The following is a 25440-nucleotide window of genomic DNA, read 5'->3' as shown; positions in this document are numbered from 1 at the left end:
CGGCCGGCTGTGCCGTAGGACTGCCCTGGCGGGAAGGAGACAGGCTCCAGACTGCTCTGAACGCCACCTCCAACTCCACTTCCAACTGAACTGAACCCCAGTTTCGGGCCCATTGCGGGAGAGCTTACACTGTTTGGTAGCAGGCGAAAATCGAGGGCACCTTTCTCTCAGAAGCGCTTGCAACAAGTACTGAAGGACCCTGAGTCTCAGGAGTCGCATAGGGCGGGGCTGAGGGAAGCCAAGGCTGTAGGCTCCACCCTGAAACTCCGCCCCCATCAGGAAAGCTGCCTGCGAAAATGCCTAAACCAAATAGATCACAAACGAAAGAAATGGAGGACAAAAAGCGACTGGATATAGAGTTCAAAACCACACTTATAGGGTTTTTCAAGAGACTCCTAGAAAAGGCCGATAAAATAAATGAGACCTATGAGGATATGAAAAGGGATCAACAAGAAATGCTAAGGGATCAACAAGAAATAAAGAATACATTGTTTGAAATAAAAAATATTCTACAGAGTCCTAAAAACAGAATAGAAGATCGCAAGAATCAAGTCAAAGATTTGGAACATAAAGAGCCAGAAGACACTCCTCTGCAGAAGCTAGAAGGCAAGAGAATCCAGAAAATTGAAGATAATGTAAGAAACCTCTGGGACAACTTCAAACGATCCAACATCAGAATCATGGGGGTCCCAGAAGATGAGAGAGAGCAAGATATCGAAAACATACTGAAAGAAATAGTGACAGAAAACTTCCCCCACCTGGGGAAAGAATTGGACTTACAAGTCCAGGAAGCACACAGAACTCCAAATAAGAGGAATCCAAAGAGGACCACACCAAGACAAATCATAATTAAGATTCCAAGAGCAAAGGACAAAGAGAGAATATTAAAAGCAGCAAGAGCTAAGCAGGTGGTTACCTATAAAGGAGCACCTATACGATTGTCAGCTGATTTCTGAACAGAAACCATGCAGGCCAGACGGGAATGGCAAGAAATATTCAAGGTGATGAATAGCAAGAACCTACAGCCAAAAATACTCTACCCAGCAAAGCTATCACTCAGAATCGAAGGTCAGATAAAGAGCTTCACTAATAAAAAAAAGCTAAAGGAGTTCATCACCACCAAACCAGAATTATATGAATTGCTGAAGGGGGTTCTTTCAGAAGAGAAAGTAAATAAAGATAAAAATTATGAACAACAAATACGTAACTATCAACAAGTGAATCTAAAAACCAAGGAAATTAAAAAAAAAAATCTGATGAACAATATTAACTGTTGAATATAATAGAATCAGAGGTATGGAAGGGGAGTGAACTGATGATTCTTGGGGAAAAGGGGAGAGGGGAATGTGGGAAGAGACTGAACATAAACTGTGCACCTATGGATGAGGACAATGGGGAGTGGGGAAAGGGCAGAGGGTGGGGTGGGAAGGGGGGGGGAAAGGAACACTTGTAATAATATGAACAATAAAAATTTATTAAAAATAAATAAAATAAAAAAATAAGAACAAGAAAAAAAAATTTACATAAAAAAAAATAAAAAAAAAATAAAGTGAAAAAAAAAAAATAGGTATATGTTGTTTTAGACCAGGGGTCTTCAAACTACGGCCCGCGGGCCACATGCAGCCCCCAGGGGAGTCTGATCCTGCCCGCCAGGTTTTTTGGGCAGTGCGCGCAGCCGAGGTGTTACAGTAGGAATTAGTAGTTCATATAGTCCGGCCCTCCAGCTCTCTGAGGGACCGTGATCTGGCCCCCACTTTAAAAAGTTTGAGGACCCCTGTTTTAGACTTTGCTCCTGTGTGTTCATACTTGTAAAAATGGGATATTATACATTGGGTATGGCACAAGTGGTTTTTTAAAATTTAGTTATAAATAGATTTACATTATCGTTTTTAAGAACTTTTCACGGGAGTACAATATACATACAGAAAAGTGCACAAACCTTAAGTATACAGTTAATGTCTCAACATTATGCCTCATTATGCTTTAAATCAGTTGGGGAATGTCCGGCCCAGGGCCACATACTAGTAAGCCCGTGAAAGCACTTGGTCTGGCCCTGCCAAAGCATTAGGGGTGAGTTAATTAAATGTTCGACCAAATGTAGCCAGCTAATTTTTAAGCTGATAATTTTGTATGGCCCGAGAATGATGCTAAAATATTCAAATGGCCTTTGGCAGGAAAAGCTTTCTTACCCTTGCTTTATTTATTTATTTTTATTATTATTTCTTAAAAATATATATTTTATTGATTTTATTACAGAGAGGAAGGGAGAGGGATAGAGAGCTAGAAATGTCCATGAGAGAGAAACATCAGTCAGCTGCCTCCTGCACATCACACACACACACACACACACACCCCACTGCGGATGTGCCCGCAACCAAGGTACATGCCCTTGACCGGAATCGAATCTGGGACTTTCAGTCTGCAGGCTGATGCTCTATCCACTGAGCCAAACTGGTTTCTGCCTTGCTTTATTTTTTTATATTTATTTTTAAAATATATTTTTATTGATTTTAGAGAGGAAGGTGGGTGGGGGGAGAGAGAGAGAGATCAGTGATGAGAGATAATCATTGATTGGCTGCCTCCTGCATGCCCCCTACTGGGGATTGAGCCTGAAACCTGGGCATGTGCCTTGACTGGGAATTGAGCCTTGACCTCCTGGTTCCTAGGTCGGTGTTCAACTACTGAGCTATGCTGGCCGGGTGGGGATGCTCTCTAGTTGGCCTGTCTAGTAGCCCACCCTGTCTTGTTTTTGTTTTTGTTGCCATTTTGGAAATTGATCTGTTTCTTTCTTTAGAATATTTTTGTTTTGTTTCATGACTGAGTGACAAAATTGAAGGCTTTTATTCTATATTTTGAATCTGGGAAAACAGCATTTAAAAGCTAATTTGGAATTTGTCAAAGCTTGATTTTGAATTAAACCAATAATGGGGGGAAAAAATCTAGTAAGGGAGTGCATTTTCTTTCTGAGAGCATGAGAAAACCACCAGAAGTTTGAGCTATAGAAATTTGGGCATGTGCCAAGGATGCTGGTGGTCTCTACATGTGCTATTTTTAAAATTAAAATACAGTAAAATTTACTTTTGGATATATAGTTCTGTGAGTTTTAACACATACATACATTTATGTAGCCACAACAATTAGGATACTGAATAGTCTCAACCCACAAAACTTCCTCATTCTCCTCTGTAGTCACACCCAATCCTGACAACCTCTCATCTGTTCCCATCACTATAGCTTTGTCTTTTCCAGGATGTTGTATGAATGGGATCATAGAGGATGTAAACTTATGGGATTGTCTTTCACTCAGTGTCATTCATTTGTGATTCATTCATGTCGTTTTTATCAATAGTTCGTTCCTTTTCATTGCTGACTAGTTTTTCATTGTAGGTATGTACCACAGTTTCTTTATTAATTTACTTGTTGCAGGTCATTTGGGTTGTTTATAATTTTTGGTGATTATGAATGGAACTGCTATAAATGTTCACATACAATTTTTGTGTGAACATAAGTTTTTATTTCACTGGGGACAATACCTGGAAGTTTAATTGTTGGGTCATGTGGTTACATGCATGGTTAAACATGCATGTAACCACATGACCCAACAATTAAACTTCCAGGTAATTGTAAGAAGCTGCTAAATAGTTTCCAGGGTGGCTGTGCTAATTTTCATTCTCACCAGCAGTGTAAGAGTCCTCTTTGCTCTACATCCTGGCAGGCACTTGGTATTGTCGTCTCTCTCCCTCCCCCAAAGTAATGCTTCTCATAGTGGTTCTAATTTGTGTTTCCCTAATTAGCTAATGATGCCAAGCATCTTGTGCTTATTTGCTATCTATATAGTCTTTTTTGGTAAAGAATCTGTTCGTCTTTTGCCCATTTTCAAAAAAGAAAAGTGGACAGTTTGTTTTCTTACTGTTAAATTTTGAGAATTCTTTGGATATAGACCTTTGTCAAATACATGACTTGCAAATATTTAAGCTCAGTATTTGTCTTGTTTTTTCAGTTTCTTAACAATGTCTTTTGCATAACAAGTTTTTAGTTTTAATCAAATTCAATTTATCAAATTTTTCCTCCTGGATTATGCTTTTGGTGTCATATGGAAGAACTAATCTCTGGTCATGAGGGTTTTTTCCCCGTGACTTCGTTTTTTGTTTTTGTTTTTTGTTTTTGCAAGGAAAATATCTTTACTCCTGCAGGAGGGTGCAATGCACCAGCAACAAGGCAGGCAAGCACACAGAATGGAAAGTCCGTTCTCCTTTTTATCCCTGATGAGTTACTGCACCACACCATCTCATGATTTCTTCTAAGAATTATAGTTTCATGTTTTATTTTTGGATCTATGACTCCTTTGAGTTAATCTTTATACAAGGTGAAAACTTTAGGTTGAGTTTCATATATTTGCCTATTGATATGTAGTTGTCCCAACACTTTTTGTTGAAAAGACTATCTTTTCTTCATTAACTTGCCTTTTTATCTTTGGTGAGTTCTGAAATTTTAGCATTTTATTTAGAGCAGGTCTACTGACTATGAATTCTCCTAATATCCTTTTATTTGAGATTTATTTCACATTTATTCCAGAAGGTTAGTTTTGTTAGATATAGAGTTCTGAGTTGACAGTTTGTTTCTCAGCACTTTAAAAAGGTTATTCCACTTTCTGACCTCCATGGTTTCTGATATTAAATCAGCATCATTCAAATCATTGTTTTGTTATGTATAATGCGTAACTTTTATGTTTGCTTTTATGACTTTTTCTTCATTAGTTTCTATGGTTTGATTATGATGCATCTGGGCATAGTTTTCTTTGTTGTTTTTTTTTCTATTGGGGTTTTGCTGAGCTTCTTGAATCTTAAATTTATGTCTTTTGCCAAATATGGGAAGTTGTCTCTTATTATTTCTTCAAGTGCTTTTTTTATTTTTTATTTTTTTTATTTATGTTTCATGCTTTTTCCCCTCTACTTTTGGGATTCTAGTCCCCACTCAGCCTCAGCAGTCCTTGGTAACGTCCTTGGCTTCTGATACGCTTATCGGAATGTCCTGTCCCAGGCCTGGAGCCTGTCATTTCTCCTAGAAGTTCTTGTTCCCGCTCAGCCTGGCGCGAGAGATGGGAGTCTGGTGCTGGGGAAGCAGCGGGACCAAGCCCTGGGGAGCATGGGGAGAGGCAGGACGGGAAGAGGGCAATGGAGGCCCAGGGTGGGTGGGGGGCGGACTAGCAGTGCCCAGGGCTGTAAAGGGTTCAGGGACTGGGTTTGAGCCCCAACTCTGCTGCTGCTGAGTAACATCTTTCCCTCATTTTTGTCTTCAATGGGATGGTGATTAAAAATCATGTGCTTCGTGGGGTGATAAAAATGTTCATAATGGTGATGGCCGCATAACTTTGAATACACTAAAAACCACTGAATTATACACTTTAAATGGATGGGTTTTATGGTGTGTGAATTATATCTCAATTAAAAACAAGCAGATCAACTATGTTTCTCATAGGATGGAATGGCGATTAAATGAGAGAATGCTTGTGGAAGTGCCTAGCACAGCAGGACTTGGCAAATGTTAAATTCCTTAGGAAGACCAGAGGGTCACATTGTAGGGGCTACTGTTTTTATTGTCTCTACAGCTGGGGACACCATTATAAAGACGGTGCTGAATTTGTGTAGTAAGGCAGGGAGGGAGGTACCTAAGTCCGAAAGTCCTTATTCTGGCAAGGCCCCGGGGGTCCCAGGTTTGGCCACTTAAGGAGGCTCTTCTGGATCCGCCCCTCCCCCCCTTAGTTGGATGATGTGGAGGTTGCTGGGGGCTGTTAGGGTCCACGGGTCTCATGGCTGAGCTGGGTTTTCCAGGTGGGTCTCCTCCTGGCCTCTTTGAATTTATGGTTCATTATTTTAGCCTCAATTAATCTTTAGAAAAAAAGCTACTCTTGGTCTTCTTGTTTCTCACTCAATGAGAACAGCAGTGCTCGTTCCCATTCGGTTAAGGTGGTTTGTCAGAGACGTTAGGGCGGGGAAGCGCCGAAGAATTAAAGCAGAGAGGGAGGGAAGGGGGAAGGGTTTGCTTTTGGATCACGTGGGGAGCCAGGACGGGGGAGCAGAAAACCGAGTGCCAGCAGCAGTTAAACATCTTCAGCTGGGCATGGTTTAAGCTGGTTGTGTTGTGTCCTCCTCATGTGCTTTATTAGTAATGTACAATAAATGGTCTGAAATGTAACTTTTTGGGCAGGGTGGCGTTTGCAGTAAAATGTTGTGGGTATTCTTTTGGCAAGAAAGATGCTGACCGTCCTGTGGTTTTCTGAAATCATGTGCATATTATATCATCAAACCACATAATAAGGTTTTCTGGGCTTTTTAAAAAAAACAAGAAAATATTTTGCACTTCACTGGGTAACACTGTCTGGGTGCTCTAGTTAGCTGGCTGGTCAAGCCTATTTTAATTTGTCCGATACGGTGATCTGCTCTGGTGAGCCATTGGTTTATCCATGGGTTTAATCTGTCAGTGTAATAATTTATGTTAAAGGTGAGAGTCTTGCCAAAAATGAAATTGAAATACAGTCTCCTGAGTTGAGCTTTTCACTTATATATGGCTTTAGGATTCCAAAATAGCAAAATTGTTTACACAGTAGAACTGGGCTTGAAAAATGTGTCAGGAGTGCTGGTTGAGTAGGTCTTGTGACGAGGGCCAAACTCAGACCAAACCCACAGCTTCCTGGAGCCGAAGCAAGAGCCCTAGCCCTCAGGCTTCAGATGAACAAAGCCCTCAGGGTTCGGAGTGAGCACAGCTTAGGGTGTGGCTGGTTGGATGGTGACAGACCTGCCACTGCCCTGGTCTTTTCTTCTGACCCCCCTGAGCCCATGGCAGCCTCCCCTTTTGGTCCTCACGTCTCCCTCTCTTCTCAACAACAAGGAATGCACCTGCCTGTGCCCCGGCTCCTTTGCTTAACTAATCCTACTGCTTAGTTAGTGCTCCCTGCCAGCCTGGGCGCCTTAGCCCCCGAGGGCATTCCTGCATGTGTTTTTCTTTCCATTCCCTGCATCTTGAAGATCCATAGCTTGGACACTGTTTATTTAGCTGCAGAAAAACAATGGAACCTGAGATCAAATCAAAGACACTGATTGCAGGTTAAATCACTTATACCTGCCATTAGCGCCTTCGGTTTGGAACCAGATATTTGCTTATTGTTTATTGTCTCGGGGAAGATATTTTAAATCTACCTTCCTCATGGGATGTCCTCCCTTGAGGGGAGCAGCTCTCGGATTATTTTTCTTAGAAAAACGCAGTAGTCGGTAGAGCCCTTTGAGAATGGGTAATCAGATTGTGTGCTTTGTCAGAGACCCTCATGGCACTGGCTCCCCGAGTCCTAGGTTGTGTTCCTTGAGAGAAGTCGGGTAGTGATGCTTTTTCCTTTAGGCAAGTGTGAGGGAAGGAATAGACCCTGGACAAGCTGTATGTTCGTCACCTGCTGTACAAGAGCGAGGTGCGGGGAGGAGCCGGCTTAGGGCCCTGGGCCAAACCTCTGGGCCACACGGTGGAGACGCCACCTGCTTCCTCCTCAGATACAGAATGGACTGAGCCCATACTGAGCCGGAGAGCACCTTCCATTATTGGTGCCCCTCTAAGTGCAAGGCGCTGTAATTCCGCGGTGCCTTGCAGTGCGCAGCTCGCCATGTGAGCTCCTTCGGCACACCCTGCAGCGTGGCCTGCGAGCTTCTGTTTTCAGTGATCTGTCCTTTAACAGACATGTCCATGTTAGAGCAGCTTAGGCCCCTGGCTTCAGGGCCCAGTGGGTGGGGGGAAGGCCGTGTACCTCTTCGGCGGTCCTAGCTCCAGGATCCTGTCTTAGCACAGCTGTGCGTTGAGAATGGGCTGGCTTCTGAAGTGCAGTCACTTCCTCGCCCCTCCGCTGCCCTCTCTGAGTTCTCTGTTCTGCACATCATGAGGTCTTTCAGCAAAAGCAGCAGTTTAACAACGTGCCTTTGGGTCTTTGTGGATCAATAGATGCTCATCTTTCAAAAAAAATTTTCCCCCAGTGTTGGTGGGAAGAGAGACACTTTAATTTTGAATGTGCTAGAGTTGATTAGGACTTGATTTGATATTGAAGATACTTTGGATCCTGCTGTGAGTGTGTGTGTGAGTGTGTGTGTGTGTGTGTGTGTGTGTGTGTTTATCACTTAATTAACAAGGTCCTCACGGTCCTCAGTAGTTGCTACCCCGCTGGGTAAATGAGCGTCTGTTTTTCACTCTGCATTTAAATTGTGCATGCCCTGAGCACTGACAGAGTTGAGTACTGCCCGGCACATGGCTTTTTTTGTTTCCCCAACTGTTTTTCCTCCCAACACCGCAATGTATTGTTAACAGGTAAGCTGAGGGAAAAGAAACATTTCTGTGTTCAGGTAACATAATTACACACCCAGCAAAGACAACCAGGTTATGTGCTCTGAGGCCTTTTAGAACGGTGGTTTGCTGATGTACCCACGGCCAGGGTACAGGTAGGATTTTGTCTGACCTTCGAACAGGTCTTCGTGGATGTTAGGGACACGGGCTATGGTTGCTTCCTTGGGTCCTTCCCATCATATTAGTGAGAGGAACCGTGGCCTTTTCATCATGTGCCCATTTCCTGCTCTTCCAGGAAATAGGATTGTACGTATCAGGGAGGCTTTCGGGATGATGAATTCTTCTCATAAAGGGACCAACATGGACTTGCAGGGTGACTTTCATTTTCCATGAAAGTCTTTGTCATTTAAAAATATTCTTGAATAGTTTCAAAAAAGAATTGATTCTTAGAATGCACTAACATTTAATTCATAACAAACCTGGATGTTTCCAAAGTGTTTATACATATGATATTTAACTTTTAAAATAAAAATACACATTTATTGTAGAAAGTTTTAAAAAAAATATTTTTATTGATTTTTTACAGAGAGGAAGAGAGAGGGATAGAGAGTTAGAAACATCGATGAGAGAGAATCATCAATCAGCTGCCTCTTGTACACCCCCTTCTGGGGATGTGCCCTTGACCAGAATCAAACCTGGGACCTTTCAGTCCGAAGGTCGACGCTCTATCCACTGAGCCAAACCGTTTTCGGCTATTGTAGAAATTTTGAAAAATAAAAGAAGCCTGTATTTTAAAAAAGTCTATTTACAATCCTAACCACATAGATGGATATTGAAATTCTGATTGTTTTGTTTGTTTTAAAAGAATTTAAGTAACATAGTCAATATCTTTACCCTGACAATCTGATAAGAGCTTGTCTGTAAAACCAGTTGAATCTGGTGTCTTTAAGAGTGAGGGGGGTGGTAACATATTTATCCTGTAAATTTGTAGTTTTGTATTAGATACCCAGGCATGTGCACTGTTAACATTATGCCTTTCTCATCACCATGAACTGGATTATGCTTAGTAACAAACTTGAAATCTCAAGGTTTAACACAAGGGACGTTTCCTTCTACTCACGTTACTGTCTCTCAGGTTCCTGGTAAGCAGGTGCCATCAGCCTCACACAGAGCCACCTCCCTCCGCCCCCCCAACCACCCATTCCTGGCTGCGGGGCCGGGGTGGGAGGAGGAGCAAGGGGGGGTGAGGGAGCGTGGTGAAACTGTTCATGGTTCCTAAAGGCTGCTGCCAGAAGTAACAGATGTCTCATCCACTCACCTTTCGATGCCTAAACTCAGAAGTACATCAGGTTTAGAGACACAGACGATTTGGAGGCCCACTTTAAGGAAGAAGATACAAAATTAAATATATAAAGGCACAGTAGTGAATATTTAGAATGAGAAACACATTAAATTACAAGTTTAAAAAATGTTCCCTGTCTGTTTTTGCCTCCACTAAGATGGATCATTTTTGAACTTGAGTGTGGTCACCTAATTCTGAAAAAGTATACAAAGTTCATCTGAAATGGACTAGATATATGTAGTAGATGTATGTCTGAGCAATTCAGATTTTAGATTGCCACTGCATTGTATCACGCATCGTCATTTTATGATCAATATTCTTACACAGCATACACTGACTTTCTAATGAATGTGTGTAGGAGGTTGTCACTGGAGCATTAGTTTCTTCAGGCTGTTTCAATGCGTTGGAGGCAGTTTTATGTGCCATTGACTTGGGATTGTCGGACCTTGTCAGTTCAAGATTTGTCAGGTGTGTCACGATGTGAACTAACACATCGGGAGGCATGAACTGTAATCTCCTACACACATGTACTCGCTCTTTGTAGTACTGCCACAGGTTTCTGCCTACCAACCCTGGAATGCTAATAAATTTTATTTTATGTGATTCCCAACAAAAAGGGAGACACTGTCGAGTGTGTTTATAATTGCATTACTGCATTATTGAGTCTATTCCCGATAGGGCACAACTTCCATTTCGATACGGATGGAACCACAATTGTCCACTTACAGTATCTTGCATTTGATGATCTGAAGAATTCTCCACAGATTAGCTTCTGGCTCCATATGTCTCAAACCCTGTTTCTCCTTCTTCACCAACATACTTTGTGGCATTGTAGGACCCACTTATCTTGTAAATTTTAGGGCCTGTTTCTTCATTATGATGTCAGATCAAAGCATATCTGGAAGCCATTCTTACTGTGGGAAAGCTATAGTAACCATATGCATGAATGTGAAAGCTAAACCCCAATTTAACGTATCCCTCACTCAACTTTTAATTTGCTGAATCCCCAAAATGCTTATTCTGTTTCATCGCCACCTGGCAAAAGGAGTTAGATAGTCAAGAAGTTGGAGTGGTGAGTGCTGAGTTCAGAAGTTCTGAAGCTTCATTCAGCATCTCAAGGATAAATCCGCCTCGGGAAAATCTAGCACAGATCCAACCCCACTAGGTGCCTGCCACTACGTATTGGTGAGTGATACTGTTCATTACAAAAGCCTCCAGAGAGGTCCTGACAGTTGATACAACATGGACTAGAAAATTTTAAAATGTTTTATAGTAACTTAATCAGCCAACCCCCATCCCTCCCTTCCTACTTTTTGATGCTGCCAATCATACTTAGCCACAATTGTAGAAATCTGACAGCTTACTAATAACAATTTATTAATAACAATTTGTCTGCTATTTTTTGTATGCTTTTTAATTTATTATTATTTTTTTTTTAGAGAGAGAGGAAGAGGGAGAGAGAGAGATGGAAACATTGATGAGAGAGAAACATTGATTGGCTGCCTCCTGCGTGCCCCCTACTGGGGTGTTAGTCCACAATCCGGGCATGTGCCCTGACCAGAATCGAACCAGCAACCTCCTGGCGCATGGAAAGATGCTCAACCAACTGAGCCAGGGCTTAATTTTTAAAAACATCTTCTTTAGTGTATGAACTAAGGAGCAGGGAATTTTATGTTTTGTTCACTGCTATATCGAATGGTCTGTTAGATTTGCATGTTCTCGAAACCATTTTTATTTTAATATTTAAGAATGTAGGTGTTACCTTCCCACACAAATATGGTTGAAGTTAGCATACCAGAAACATTTGTAACTCATCAGTACAGTGTGTTATTTCTTGCCCAAGATTGCTAGCTCCAATTACAGGGGTAAAACAAAGTTTAGGAGTTTCCCTTATATGAACTATTTCTTTGTGAATTGCCTGCAAGTCAGGCATGTAATTCAGGTGGAGAATTAAAGTCTATGGTTCTGTAGATAATAAGGAGCCATTAGGAGAAGCACAAAGTATGTGCTTAAACACCCATATCTTTAACGCGCTGATTATAATAGAAATGTGAAAATACCACATATTGTTAGAAAAAGGTGTTTTTTCTGTGAAAGTATTGGCAGTGGGAAAAGCAGAGCTACCCTTTTCTGTAGGGATGCTAACAAGCACACAAGGAATTGTATTATGGGTTTTTCGTGGCTCCATGAGCCCCCATTTGTTGGCTGTGTACAAATTATTTTGCTTAGTATCTTGGGAGTAGAGAGAGATGGACTGGCTGTATCCTTAAAAAGCTCAGGAGGCATAATCCTATATAATAAAAGGCTAATGTGTAAATCAACTGAATGGTGGAATGACCGATCGCTATGACGCACACTGACCACCAGCCGGCAGATGCTCAACACAGGAGCTGCCCCCTGGAGGTCAGTGTGCTCCCACAGGGGAAGCACGCCGCTCAGCCAGAAGCTGGGCTCACAGCTGGCGAGCGCAGTGGCAATGGTGGGAGCCTCTCCTTCAGCACTAAGGATGTCCAACTGCTGGCTTAGGCCTTCTCCCCAAGCCATCAGTCGGACATCCCCCAAGGGCTCCCTGACTGCGAGAGGGCACAGACCGTGCTGAGAGGCCCCCCAAATGCACAAATTTCGTGCACCAGGCCTCTAGTACTGAGCATAAGAAAGGTAGAATTCAGTCTCACAGGAGCAAGCTTTCCTGAGAGAGGGTGGAATCAGGTAATGTCTGGCAGGGAGGGACACAATCAGGGAGGGCACGGGGAGGAGGTGGCATTGAGTAGAGCATTGAAAGGCATGAGTGGGTCTACAGTAGGCGGAGAAGGGCCCCAGAACAGCATGTACTTCCCATGCTTGAATCTTCTGAGGATTTTGTCAGAAATGCAGATTCTGACTCTGTAGGTCAAGGAAGGGGAAGTAGAGGTTCTGCATTTCTAACAAGCTCCCTGGTGATGCTGATGTTGCCGGCTCAAAGGACAGATCTGGAGCCACCGAGCTGCCTCCCTGTACGTCCTTGACCTTTGAGGTGAGGTCTAGACTGGAAAGTGGTGTAGGCCAGTGTTTTTCAACCTTTTTTGGGCAAAGGCACACTTGTTTCATGAAAAAAATCATGAGGCACACCACCATTAGAAAATGTTAAAAAATTTAACTCTGTGCCTATATTGACTATATATAAAGTAATTCTCTTGAATAGGAATCAAATAAACACAAAGAAAGTATTTTATAATTACTTTATTATGAAATATTAAGTAAACAAAATAGTGAAAAATTATAAAATTCTTGTCTTGTCTGCACCTACGGCACACCAGGCAACATCTCGCGGCACACTAGTGTGCCGCGGAACAGCGGTTGAAAAACGCTGGTGTAGGCTGACTTACGGTAGGTAGTGAGGTGCTTGGCTAAAGAGGTGAAGTAGAGGCCAGGAGCTCATTCTGATCTGGTTTTAGGTGTGAGAACTCCACGCCTTTCTTTGACCGCAGGGCCATTAACTCAGTCTTTGTTTGGGCTTCCTCCTTTTCCTGAATTCTTCCTTTCAGAGTTCACCCGATAATTTCCATTGATACCTGTTTGACTTTCTGTTCTCCAATCTCTTGGGACACATTGCTAGAATGTAACTTTGATCCTTTACAAAGAAATTGATTCTATTTTGGGTATATTTAACAATGGTTTTATCAACTGCCAGTCTGTGTTTTTGTGATCCAGTCAAATGATAAACTTTTAAAAACCATAGCTCATGAATTAACTAAACGGGCCTCCTTTTTAGAGTAGCGACTATAAATTAGAAATGTGTATAGACAGTGTCCACTTACTCATGGCAGAGATAGAACTAAAAAATCACAGCCGAAGCCGGTTTGGCTCAGTGGTAGAGCGTCGGTCTGCGGACTGAGAGGTCCCAGGTTCGATTCCGGTCAAGGGCATGTACATTGGTTGTGGGTGCATCCCCGGTAGGGGGTGTGCAAGAGGCAGCTGTCCGATGTTTCTCTCTCATCGACATTTCTAGCTCTCTATCTCTCTCCCTTCCTCTCTGTTAAAAATCAATAAAATATATTTTAAAAAAAATCACAGAGACCTTCTTTTCTGCTTCTTCACAAGGGCCGCACCGTGACAGACTGGGTTCAGTGTACTGTGGTGGGGCTTACTGTCCACACGAGGGCCTTGGTGACAGCTCTGTGCCTTTACACCCGCATGTAAGCATTGAACCAGGTCATGCATCGCCATCCCCAGAGGGAAACGTTGTGGCTGCACAGGGTGGCGGTGGTGGGTTTTATTGAAACGGGGCAGGCACAGATGTCCCCGGATGTGTTCTAAACCTACATGCACATGTTATGTTTCCAATCTTCTTCCTAGATTTTGGCCCTGATTGCGTTCATCTGCATAGAGACCATCATGGAGTGCTCCCCGTGTGAAGGCCTCTACTTTTTTGAGTTTGTGAGCTGCAGTGCGTTTGTGGTGACCGGAGTCTTGCTGATTCTGTTCAGTCTCAACCTTCACATGAGGATCCCCCAGATCAACTGGAACCTGACGGTGAGTCCAAGTCACCGCCCTCCGACCGGGAAAGGGCCGGCTGCTGCTTGGCCCCACGGCAGCGTGGGAACCTCTCCATGCTGTGTTTGGTTCCAGTTCACTGTGGTACTGACGTATCCCATTGTAATTCAACTGAGAGATGTTACATTTCTTTACTGAGTTGAATAATAACTTAAATGGAATCTTCACTAATGGCAGGAACATCCTAACAATTACTTTGACCTCTTTGAAGATGTCATTTCAATTTCATAATCTTCTGAGAAGATTAGTGATGTCTAATATGGGAAAGAGACAGTAGAATTAATGCATTTTTGCATATTACTCATACCGAACCCAAAAGCCATTTATAAAAGAATTGGTTTGGGAAGAATTGAAAATATGAATGAAAATGGCAGTAACTTGCAAAGCCTTGGGATATTATTAAATTCAAAGCAACTGGGAGGACTGGAAGGAAGGTTTAGTGTTTGATCGGTCTGGAGTGGAAATATGTCCTCTTCTCCCTGTGGTTTGGGTTCTTAACCCTGTTTGACAGCCTTACCCTCCAATCAGCATGGGAAGCTCCTGGCTGGTCACGCCCAGGCCCCTTTTCCTGGACTTGTGGTACTTGTCTTTACTGTGCTAAACGAGAGGAAAATTAATAGCATTTGGTTTTTTTTGGTATTTCTTTGCAAGTAAGCATGTGCCAGAGCTCAAAGGGAATTGGTGAGGGAAACACAAGCAAGCAGTCAGCTGCCTCAGCCTTCTGTGCCTGTGGGGCACATGTGTCAAACACAAGGCCCGAGGGCCAAATCCAGCCCGCCAGGCCTTGCAATGTGGCCCGCACCGCGCTGTCATCACTGCACTCCGCTGTCAGTTTATGACATTGTCAGTTTATGACTGTTCAGTAAACCATTCGGCCCGCGATTTAGGCTGGATTTTAGATTTTGGCCCCTTCTCTGATTGAGTTCGACACCCCTACTGTGGGGGGAAGACCCTGTGGGCCCCATAGCGTCTAAGAGGCCAGCAGAGGAGAGGAGAGCACTGAGACCAGCTGCCTCAGGAGAGCGCCCCTCTCATTGGCTGGTGCAGCACCATGGAGGTGTGGGCCAGGTGAGGGGCTGGGGAGGAGGCCGGAGCTGGTCACCTTGCCTGGCAGGGCCACTCCCATGTGGTCCTGTGGGGTGCCCAGAGGAGAGGGTCTTCCTGCAGGATGCTCTCTGTGTTGTTCAGACTCTTTTAGGAGGAAAAATAAGAGCAGAGCTGAACCAGAAAAGTTGATGTCATTGTGAAGACCAAGTTGGTTTTGTTTCAGCATTGAACACTGAGAAAAATGTGATTTAAATTTAAACTCTAAAACCTCAAGATAGTCGAGGCATTTTGTCTGAGTTTTTATGACAGGTTTTAATGTCTCAGCTATTTTTAAGATAAAGTTTGTGTTATCCGTAGGAAAAGGCTTACAGAGTTATGAGCTAAATGGATAGCGTAGTAAACAGATAGCAAAGAGAACCTCATAAACCTCCCCCGAAAAAAATGCAAGCTCTGTGGGTTTTGTTGTTTTGTGTTAGTTGTTAGTTTTTATGTGTAGGCCTCTGATGTTATAAATATTAGCTTGTTCAAATTTGTTTTGAACACTGTGCAAATCAAACCTATTTGTGGGCCAGATATGGCCAATAGGCCTGGAGTTAGCGTGCTCTAGGCCAGCTCCCCTTGATCTGTTATTGAGTTATATGGATCACACCTGCACTCACTAGTGTGTTACTGGAGGAGGGACTTGGAAACATGGTGTGTGAGGGTGACCTTCCTTTGCTTCTGTTAGCATGGAGGCCTGCAGCGGGTGTTCCAGGGCCAAACAGGAAACACGGAGTGGCTGCGTATGAGACTGCAGGGAGTGGGGACAGCTGTGGCAGACTGGAAAACATGCCACTTCTAGAGTACACATCCCATTGAAAGTATTTTGTTTTATCATTATTATTTAATATATTTCTTGATTTCAGAGAGGAAGGGAGAAAGAGAGATAGAGACATCAGTGATGAGAGTGAATCATTGACTGGCTGCCTCCTGCACGTCTCCTACTGGGGATGGAGCCTGCAACCTGGGCATGTGCCCTTGACTGGAATCGAGCCTGGGACCCTTCAGTCCTCACTCAGGCTGATGCTCTATCCATTAAGCCAAACCAGCCAGGGCCCATTAAAAGTATTTTTTTTAAATTAAGTACCAATGTTGGCTAATTGCTGCCGTGGTAGGTGAACACACCAAGGGCATGCCTGGGGGTGTCCCCTAGCGGAAGTGGAACAACGCACATTAAGAGCCTTGGCTTCGTTTCCTGGCCAAGGAGCTCAGGCAGCGGGTGCCGACTAACTTTTGCAGTACTCTAGTTTTAAGCTTTTTAAACTGTGCAAGTGAGAAGTGGTTGTTATAGACAATATAGATATTAAAATAGAATAAATAAAATCACAGGATCACGCAAGAGAAATGAAAACATGTCTGCAGAAAAGCTTCCACATGCCAGCATGATTTGAATGAGTTTTTAAGAGACAACAATAGAACCCTAAGTGGTAATTAGTGTGCATGTCCTCGATAGGTCAGCAGTTTGGGTTTCCGTGATAAGTCATTGGGAAATGGTGACGGGGTTTTGCTGTGGTGGTTTATCCAGCAGCAGCATCCACAGTTATGGTGTTTGCCTTCCTTTGTACAACCAACTCCCCCGGGCCACTGAGACCAAACGGTGGAGCCCGCACAGAGGCTGGGTATTGTTCTTGTTTCGAAAGTTCTTCAATGGCTTTTAGGGCAAAGCATGAGATGTTTCTTTTCAAGTGATTTTATTTATCTTTTTCTTTAGGATTTGGTCAACACTGGACTCAGCACTTTCTTTTTCTTTATTGCTTCCATTGTCCTGGCTGCTTTAAACCACAAAGCCGGAGCAGAGATTGCTGCCGTGGTAGGTGAACTCAGTGGTTAAAACGCGGGCTGATCTGTATACTTCTTGTGACGTGCTGTCCTCTGTCCCCTTATGTGTGTCCTGTTCATTGTCCTTTAGCTCTTTCTCTGCTAATGAAATTGTTATTGGGCCAATGGAGGTCCAGTCCCTTCAGTGCTATGGTTCTCAAAGTGTGGTTCCTGGAATAGCAGCCTCAGCATCACCCAGGAACTTGTTAGAATGCCACTCTCAGGCTCCCCCAGAGCCACAGAATCAGAAATGTGTTTTACCCGCCTCCAGCTGACCCCGGGGGCGCACTCAAGTTTGAGAACCACTGCTCTAGTCCGTTTCCAACAGGACCCTGGGTGTCTGACTGGTAGTGGTGTTGCTTTTTCGAGCCTTACGGCCGATGTGGAGGTCTTAATGAAGAACACAGTCTTGACACCACTTAGTAGTCAGATGACTTTTTGCTCCAGGGTGGAATGCCATGGCGGGTGGTGTGAGGTGGGAGGCAGAAAATGTAAGATTATCTCTGTGCTCTGTGTTTATATTGTTCTGTATTTACAAAGAACATGTAGCGTTTTTGTAATGGGGGATTAAAAGGTTCATGAAAAATATTAAATGAGCTGCTCTGCCAGGTGTCACTCAGTAGATTCGTCAGTGGTTATTACCTAAGCCAGATCTGCTGCTTCTCACCCTGGAGGAGCCTAGGAGACAGGCAGCTGGAGAGCAGGTGGGGGTTGAGGGCTGTGCTCTGGAATATCAGGCCTTATGGCTTGAGTTGGGCGCACACATGAGCCCCTGATTTTCTGTGTGCATGGGATTTTGTCTACATGTATTTTCTCATTTGGGACCAGTGACCATGAAGGTGCTGTGAAAGAGGCATTTAAAATTTTTAAATTGATTTTAAACAGTTTTTATTGATTTCAGGGAGAGGGAGAGATAGAAACAATGATGAGAATCATTGATCAGCTGCCTCCTGCACACCTTCTCCTGGGAGTCGAGCCCACAACCCAGGCATATACCTTGACTGAGAATCGAACCATGACCTCCTGGTTCAGAGGTCGACGCTTAACCACTGAGCTACACCGGCTGGACAAGAGGCATTTTTGTAATTAATGAAAAAGATCCAAAATACTTTGTGAGAAACCTTAGGCTATCTTCAGGTCAGGCAGGACTTCTGTGGGTCACATGACTCTGGATTTGGCCACAGTCTGACAGCTAAACATTCAGCCGGGCCAGGTGTTGGGGGCACAGCTGTAAGCCGCTCAGGGTCCTGCCTGACACCTCGTAGACTGCTGATGTGTCTGAGGACTACCCGTGCCTGTTTCTCCTAGATATTTGGCTTCCTGGCAACGGCGGTGTATGCGGCGAACACATTCCTGGCCGTACAGAAATGGAGAGTCAGCATCCACCAGCAGAGTGCCAACGACTACATCCGAGCCCGCACCGAGTCCCGGGATGTGGACGGGCGCCCGGAGATCCAGCGCCTGGACACCTGAGGGCTCCAGAGCCTCCCTCATCCTGTGCCCGTCCTTCCAATCAAGTTTTCTTTCCCTCGTCACAACAGACCCTCACGTGTTTAAGCTGAATTTTGTCCTCTTTGGTAAAGTTCATTCTGGGAAAGGTCCCCCCGCCTCCCCGGAGTGGCCCTGTTAGGTATGTGAGGCGGAGGCCCCTGCACCTGCCGTGGAGACAGAAGGGGGTGGGCGAGACCTCCGGGTTCTCCAGCGTTTGGTGGCCGTGGGAGCAGCCCGTCTCCCTGGCTGCCATGTCCACTTGAGGTCTTCACCGGCCCTGAGCACAGGCTTCCTTCCCGTCTGACTCTGAGCCACCCCGTCGTATGTATTTGTGACAAGTCAAGACTTTGGATTAAACGGGGGCTGCCACCAGGGGGGGAAGTCAAGGAATGAAGGTGCAAGGTTGGCACAGTCTGTCAGCAGTGATTCCTGGGCAGCCCCCATGGTGAGCTCCCTCAGCATTGGTCTTGCTGCCAGGATCCTCTCTTACTGCTTGTCTTCCGTGCCCCGGACATCCGGACAGCCAGCACAGGCCCGGGCAGCCACGCGTGGCACTGGGGGTTGCAGTGATGGGTGTGCTGGTGAGCTCTGGGCTGGGTCTGGACTTTGGGGGGATGGGCAAAGCTGGTGTCCCCTTGGGACAGCTCCACAGAACTGTTGACATGCAGGAGGGTTACCTTTCACCTCCCACCTGCTGAGAAAACACTAGATTCTTCCTCAAATGAATCACCTCCCTGAGCCCAGATTCTCCTCCAGGAATATGGGGACCATCTTGTTTTTCTCTCTCCTAACTGCCCTCAATGCTTTGAGGCTGCATTGCAGATTTCCTGTCATCTTACCCCCTCCGGTAAAATCCAGGAAAGAAACGCAGTCCGTCCCGCCAGCCAGGACACTGGCCCGTGTGGGCCGCAGGCGGGGACACTCCTTCAGCGATACGTGCTAATTTTCCGTGGCCTGAGAGGAGTTCTAAAGTGATTCTGTGTAGACTTGACTAGGACTCGAAAATACTTGAATTTGCACCATGACACCCTTTCATTGATATTTGAGGAGGCACGAATCGGAGCTTTTCGGGGTCCTAACCATGAACGTCCATCTTAGAAGCTGTTGGGAAGAAATCTAGGTATGTCCAGTTTTTGAACTGATTCTTGATAAAATGAAGATTATTGCGGTGAAGGAGTTAAATGAGCCCTGTAGTGTTGTCTTTTTCTTCCTGTTGGAGATTAATTGTATCTTTTATGGAAAACTTGTTTTAATTTGTCAGGTTTTCACTCTGAGCTGTTTTTGATGTTTACAAACCTCTCTCTAGCTCTAACGCTTTGTGATTAGCCCTCACCGAGGAAAAAACAGTTACTGCTGGTGGGAGATCTTGCGGTAACACGGAGAGCCTCCAGGAGCTTGTGCTGGTGAACGATCCAGCGTTGGCAGCGTTCTGTGTGATAAGAGAGGACAGGGCATGTCTGTGGGGGTGGCGGGAGGAGAGCATGCGTGGGAAAGCGCCCGTCTGTGCGTGTGTGGCATCGCATTCTTCATACAGAGCAGCGTTGGGGGGTGATCAGGTGGCTGGGGATTCCTAGGAAATGGTACTCTGCTATCTCTGAGCGGGTGGGTCAGCTCCCTGAACTGAACGTCCAGTACAGTCGGAGCTCTGCTGCCGTTCTCTCCCTGGGCTCCGGCCCAGGTCACATGTGCAAACCCCTTGTCTGCGTCAGGGGCCATGGCTGCGGGTGGGTGCAAACCCAGCTGGTCTGGGGGGAACTCCCCTCCCTCTGCTCCCCCAGAGGGCAGCCAGGCCTGGTCACAGCGGGGCGGCTGCCCGGAGGGCCTGTGGAGCCCTCTCTCCGTGTCCGCCCTGAGGCAGAACAAGTCACGCTTCACAAACGTTGAACCTGTTCTATATAGCGATTCTTTTAGAAGATTCTAACATCTGGATTTTATCTGTTCATTTTATGTATTTATTTTGCATTTGTTGAGTGTGTATGCCTTGTCAAAACTGGGCTTATCTCAATCTGCGAGTTCCATTTAAAAACAGGGTCACAGAGACTCGGCCTTGCATTCAGTGGGGCCCGCTTGGAAGGACCACCCTGTGCTTTATCAGACATCTCCTGCGGGAATCATGTTACTTGGCCTCAGTGAAAAGCCGCCTTTGAAGTGAGATTGAAGAAAAGGATACCATTCAGGCAGGATCGCTGCCCAAGTTTTCCCAAGCGACTTCCATCGGACCAGCTGGTCATCTCGGTAAAGGAGCCCCCTGGCCTCCCGGGGCTGTGCTGCCAGCTGCCAGAAGCCGTGCCGAAGCCCATGGACACCGGAACGGCTGGTCACGAGGAAGAGTGATGACACGGAGTGCCACAGAGCGACTTAGGAGTTAACGTGCATCTTAGGGTTAGAATCCTTGGAATAATTTATGTCCCTGTAACTATTTAATATCCTTTGTGCCACGGGGCTCTCCCATGGAGTTTGTAAATATATTTCTCTCTATTTAATTAGCTCTCTCGCCGGTGTGATGCACCGCCATCCATCTCGTCCCCTGTGGCAGGGGGGTGGTGAGAAGTGGTGAAGGGGACTTGCCTGTCCAGGTGACTGTGAAGACACCTGCGTTCTTCTTAAGCTGCCTCTGTGCACACAAGACCATCTAGGTTTCTGGGGGCCCATAGCACTTATTATTTTTTTCTTGGCAAATTAAAGGAAGCGTGTTTTTGCATTTGATAGTTCCAATATGGGTCAATGGCAGTTTGTTTTGGGGTATTTTCAGACTGAGGCAATCTTAGTGTTTCTCAATTTTCTGGTGGGATGATAGTGGCTTTCATGGTCCGTGCCAAACCTGAGGAGAGCTACAGTTGCTTTGCGCATTTGAATTTGTTCCTAGCGGCTGTATGGTTGAAACCCTCAAGCATGTGGTGGTTTTAGATGGATGCAAACACTGACGTCTTCAGAGAAAGTTTACCTTGGCACAGGTTCGGTGGATGTGGTACTTCTTCTCTCTGATTCTCCTTTATCTTCCCTTCACACTGAATGGAGGCATGAAAGGAAACACCTTCTCCCTCTCACACACAGAGATTGCAATCACGAAAGCCCAAAGGCACTTGGCCCCATATAAAGCTGGGGGAGGACCAAGGCATTCAGAGGTTAAGGTCTCATAAGAACCCGACCGGCATGGCTCAGTGGTTGAGCATCGACCTATGAACCAGGAGGTCTCGGGTTCGATTCCCAGTCAGGGCACATGCCTGGGTTGCGGGCTCAGTGCCCAGTGTGGGGGCTGTGCAGGAGGCAGCCAATCAATGATTCTCTCTCATCATTGATGTTTCTATCTTTTTCTCCCTCTTCCTTCCTCTCTGAAATCAGTAAAAATATATTTGAGAGATTACCTGTGCCTAGAAAAAGGCAAGAATGTAATAGCCTGCCCAGTCCCAATCCTTATCCATGTCTTCCTTGGCAGCCTGCACTGAAGGGCCTGCATCGGGGAAGCCAGCGAGGGCCGGCGTGGCTCTGAGGCTTGGCTTGGGTACCCACTTTTAGGAGCAGAAGGGTGATGAGGTGAGGTGGGAGCTGGGCCAGGTCTGAGAGGTGAGAGGAGGGGGCCCCTCGGCCCAAGCTCTGTCTGCTGTGGGGCTGTTGATAACACTAGTCTTGAAAAGATGTGCTTGGGTAACTACCTCTCTATCGCCTTTCTCTGGGACAGTGAGGGCTTGTGTTCTGGAATCAGCTTGAGAGCCGGGCCTGAATGTAGCCCAGTGTGCCGGGGCGCCCGGAGGGCTCTGGGTGTTTGGGAGCGCAGGGCTGGCCAGGTGACTTGGGTTCTGGTTTCGGTGCCACCTGTGAGCGGACTCGGACTGAACACTGTCTTGTAAGCTTCCCAGCTCTTGACAGAATCACGTGTCTCTTATCACATAGTGTTGAAATCATAAGAACTGTCTGGTTGAGAAGGTAATCTGAAATATTTGAACCTTTACATTTCTTTCCTTTTGAAACTGTCTCTGAAAGAAAATACCCTCAAAATCTGTGAGATCTAGACCTGTCTTCTGAAAGCGAAAGTTCTGCTTGACTTGTCTTCCCCCCAGTGATCGGCGCTTATCCCCTCTTAGGCCTGGAACAGAGCAGTGGGCTGCGTAGATTTTCCCTCTTTTGGTCTAGTCTGTATTCTTCCTCCATTTGGATATAATTTCTCAATCTGGGTGATTTTTTTTTTCTAGTTTATCTTATTCCATAGGTATAAGGGTAAAGAAAAGTTACCCACAAGCCCACTGAGTTGGAATGAATCAATGGCAGTTTTGCCTAGAATAAAGTTTATATTATGGATCCTTGATTAGTCTATCTTTTTCATAGGGTTAGTTTGTTGTCTACTTTTTGTTGTTTTTAATCCTCCACTGAGGATATTCCTCCCCCCCACCCCCCATTGATTTTTAGAGAGATGTGGGAGGGAGGAGGGAGAGAGAGAGAAACATCAATGTGAGAGAGACACATGGATTGGTTAGCCCCGCCCCCCGCACGTTCCCGACAAGGGCCAGGGATTAAGCCTGCAGCCGAGGTATGTGCCCTTGACAGGAATCAAACTCGAGACCCTTCACTCTGCAGGCCGATGCTCTATCCACTGAGCCAAATGGTACACATTTTTTATGCCAAGAGTTTAATTCGGGCGCCCTGGAGTGGTTTGGGCTGCATTGCACCAAGGCTGGGAGCCTTCATCAAGGGGCTAATGGCCTGGGCTCTAGTGAGCTATCAGACTTGTGTGGTTCTCACTTAGAGGAGGACATTGTCTCGGATGACCTTTGTTGGTGGGTTAGTGTGTCTCAGAGGAGAGAAGGTGTGACCTAGTTGATTCCATAATAATCTGAAGCCCAGTAGGGCTTCAGATTATTATGGAATGGGAAGGCCAGGATGGGAAGGCCAGGATGTAAGGCCTGTGAGGGGACCTGGTGCCCAGGCCAGGCAGGGCCGGGCTCACTGGGGCTGCTTCCCTCTTTCCTGCCTTTTCCAGAATCGATTTGCAAGTTTTAAGATTCTGTCCCCATCTCTGCTGAAGTGAGGCAGGCAAATATTCGGGGTTTGAAGGGAGAACTGGCCGGTCCAAGGGCTGGGGGAAGGCTGACTTTGAGGACAGGATGCCTGGAAGGCCCCCCAAGCTGGCCCAGCCCCACCGAGGGGCCACCTGCTTCCAACTCTTTCACCCCGTAAACCCACTCAGAACTGCGTCTTCAAACCCTGCCTCAGGACGGAATGGCGTGTGCGGATAAAGCTTTCTGTAACTTGATTTTTGATGCGGTTTCCTCTAAGAGAACGCTAGGGATCGAAACTATCTGTATATGTTGCAATTTGTAAGGGTTCAGGAACCCATGGCAAAAACACGTAACTAATTTATTACAGGTATGACTGTCTGCCCCCTCCGCCCCCCCCCAAGTAGGAATTCCGTCTTTGTATATTTTACGACAAATAATAATCACTTCACCTTTGGTGCCTTCCGTGTGTCGGTCACGTAAAAACTCCTGTTAATCATGGAATTGAAAGAAAGATGTACATGTAGTTAAACCAGATAACACTATTTTTGTAGCATGATTTTAGATCGTGTCCTTTTACTGTTGCTTTCAGCAGTGCTGGTTTTGCGGTTGGCCGTTTTCCCTGTAAACCTCCTCCGTCTTTAAAGAAAAAAGACAAAACCACCCCTGGCTGTTCCTAGCTCCCCTCTGCTCTCCCCCCGCCTTGTTTCTGCTTTCTTAAACAGTCTGAGAGGGAGAGTATATTTCTGTGAAATGATCCTTAGTCTATCTGCATTGGGCATTTTTTAACCCCTTCGGTCGAGGGAGCCATTGCTCACCCCAGACCTGGAGAGGAGCGCGGCTCCGCAGGGACAGAACAGTACTCTTGGTGCTTGGTGCTCTGACTTCCCTTCTCTGGCTCAGCCCGTGAACAGGCCCAGGGAAGCAGAGGGTGTCCGCAGGCCTGGCTATGCTGCCCGAGCCTGCCGGAACCCCCGCTGGCCCCGGGCTCACCTCCCCCTGGATCTGACTGGTGGGTAGGCTCCCAGGCCCTGTCCGGTTTGGGGCCTGAACAAAACAGACCCCCTGCTGTGAGGAGCGCGATGAAATCACCACAGGATCACACTCTGGCTGCCCCCTTCTGGCTTCCCTGTCCCTGCAGGACACGAAAAACCTTGAGGAAACTAGCTGAGCCATTGCAACATGAAGGAATGGATTTATTGAAACAAAAACTAGCTTTTTTTGTGCTTTCTGAAGGGCCAGAATATGTAATCATTTTCTAACAGAGCAAGTCAAGTCAGATGGTTAGTAACTCCAGATGACCACTCATTGGTACTTGGCCCAGAGGTACCTGGGGGAGCAATGTTAATTTAATAACCATTACACTTTACTTCATAAAAGTCTAGTTCCTTTAACAGTTTAGCTGGGGGGTATTCCGAGGCGATGCCCACGTGGTGAACTTCGGTTTTGCTGGTGGCTGGCCAGGGCTCCCACCCCGGCTTCTCACACCGTACGGGTGCCCTGGGGTGGGACTCTGCCCACTGGGAGCGATGTTGGGCCCCAAAGCCTGGCCCCTGTTGGTTTGTCCCCAGCAGCAGACACAGCCTCACCTTGCCCTCAATCCCCCCTTTTCTTTTGAAGGACCAATTTTTCACGGTACTTGTCCTGATTGTTTTCATAGTGTTCAAATCTGTATTTTTGTATGTAGAGGGAAATAATTTTCTCAACACTAATCGCTAATATTGTATTAAACTGTCATGAAGGAGTTGTTTAATAAATGGACATGTGAAAACGGCCTGGTCTCTTTCCCTGCCCCCGACTGACCGTCCGCCCCTTCAAAGGCCGCGGACCCTGTTCCTGCCCAACGGGGCTGTTCGGTGGAGG

The 25440-nt window shown here is 45.7% G+C and overlaps 1 protein-coding gene across 1 annotated transcript in view; it reads left to right on the top strand.

Moving 5' to 3' along the window:
• CMTM4 (CKLF like MARVEL transmembrane domain containing 4) overlaps positions 1-25348 on the top strand; it is a 43799-nt gene extending 18451 nt beyond the window's left edge. The window contains exons 2-4 of the mRNA XM_084861165.1: positions 13994-14170; positions 16989-17087; positions 18404-25348. Of these exons, the coding sequence (XP_084717291.1) occupies positions 13994-14170; positions 16989-17087; positions 18404-18568 (441 nt within the window). The 3' untranslated portion in view covers positions 18569-25348. The remainder of the gene's footprint in view (positions 1-13993; positions 14171-16988; positions 17088-18403) is intronic.
• The last annotated feature ends 92 nt before the right edge of the window (positions 25349-25440 follow it).

Source organism: Pipistrellus hanaki (assembly GCF_964339955.1).
Source record: "Pipistrellus hanaki genome assembly, chromosome: 15".
Classification (NCBI taxonomy): Eukaryota; Metazoa; Chordata; class Mammalia; order Chiroptera; family Vespertilionidae; genus Pipistrellus; species Pipistrellus hanaki.
Note: the sequence above shows the minus strand (reverse complement) of the source record. Positions and strands in the feature narration are given on the sequence as shown.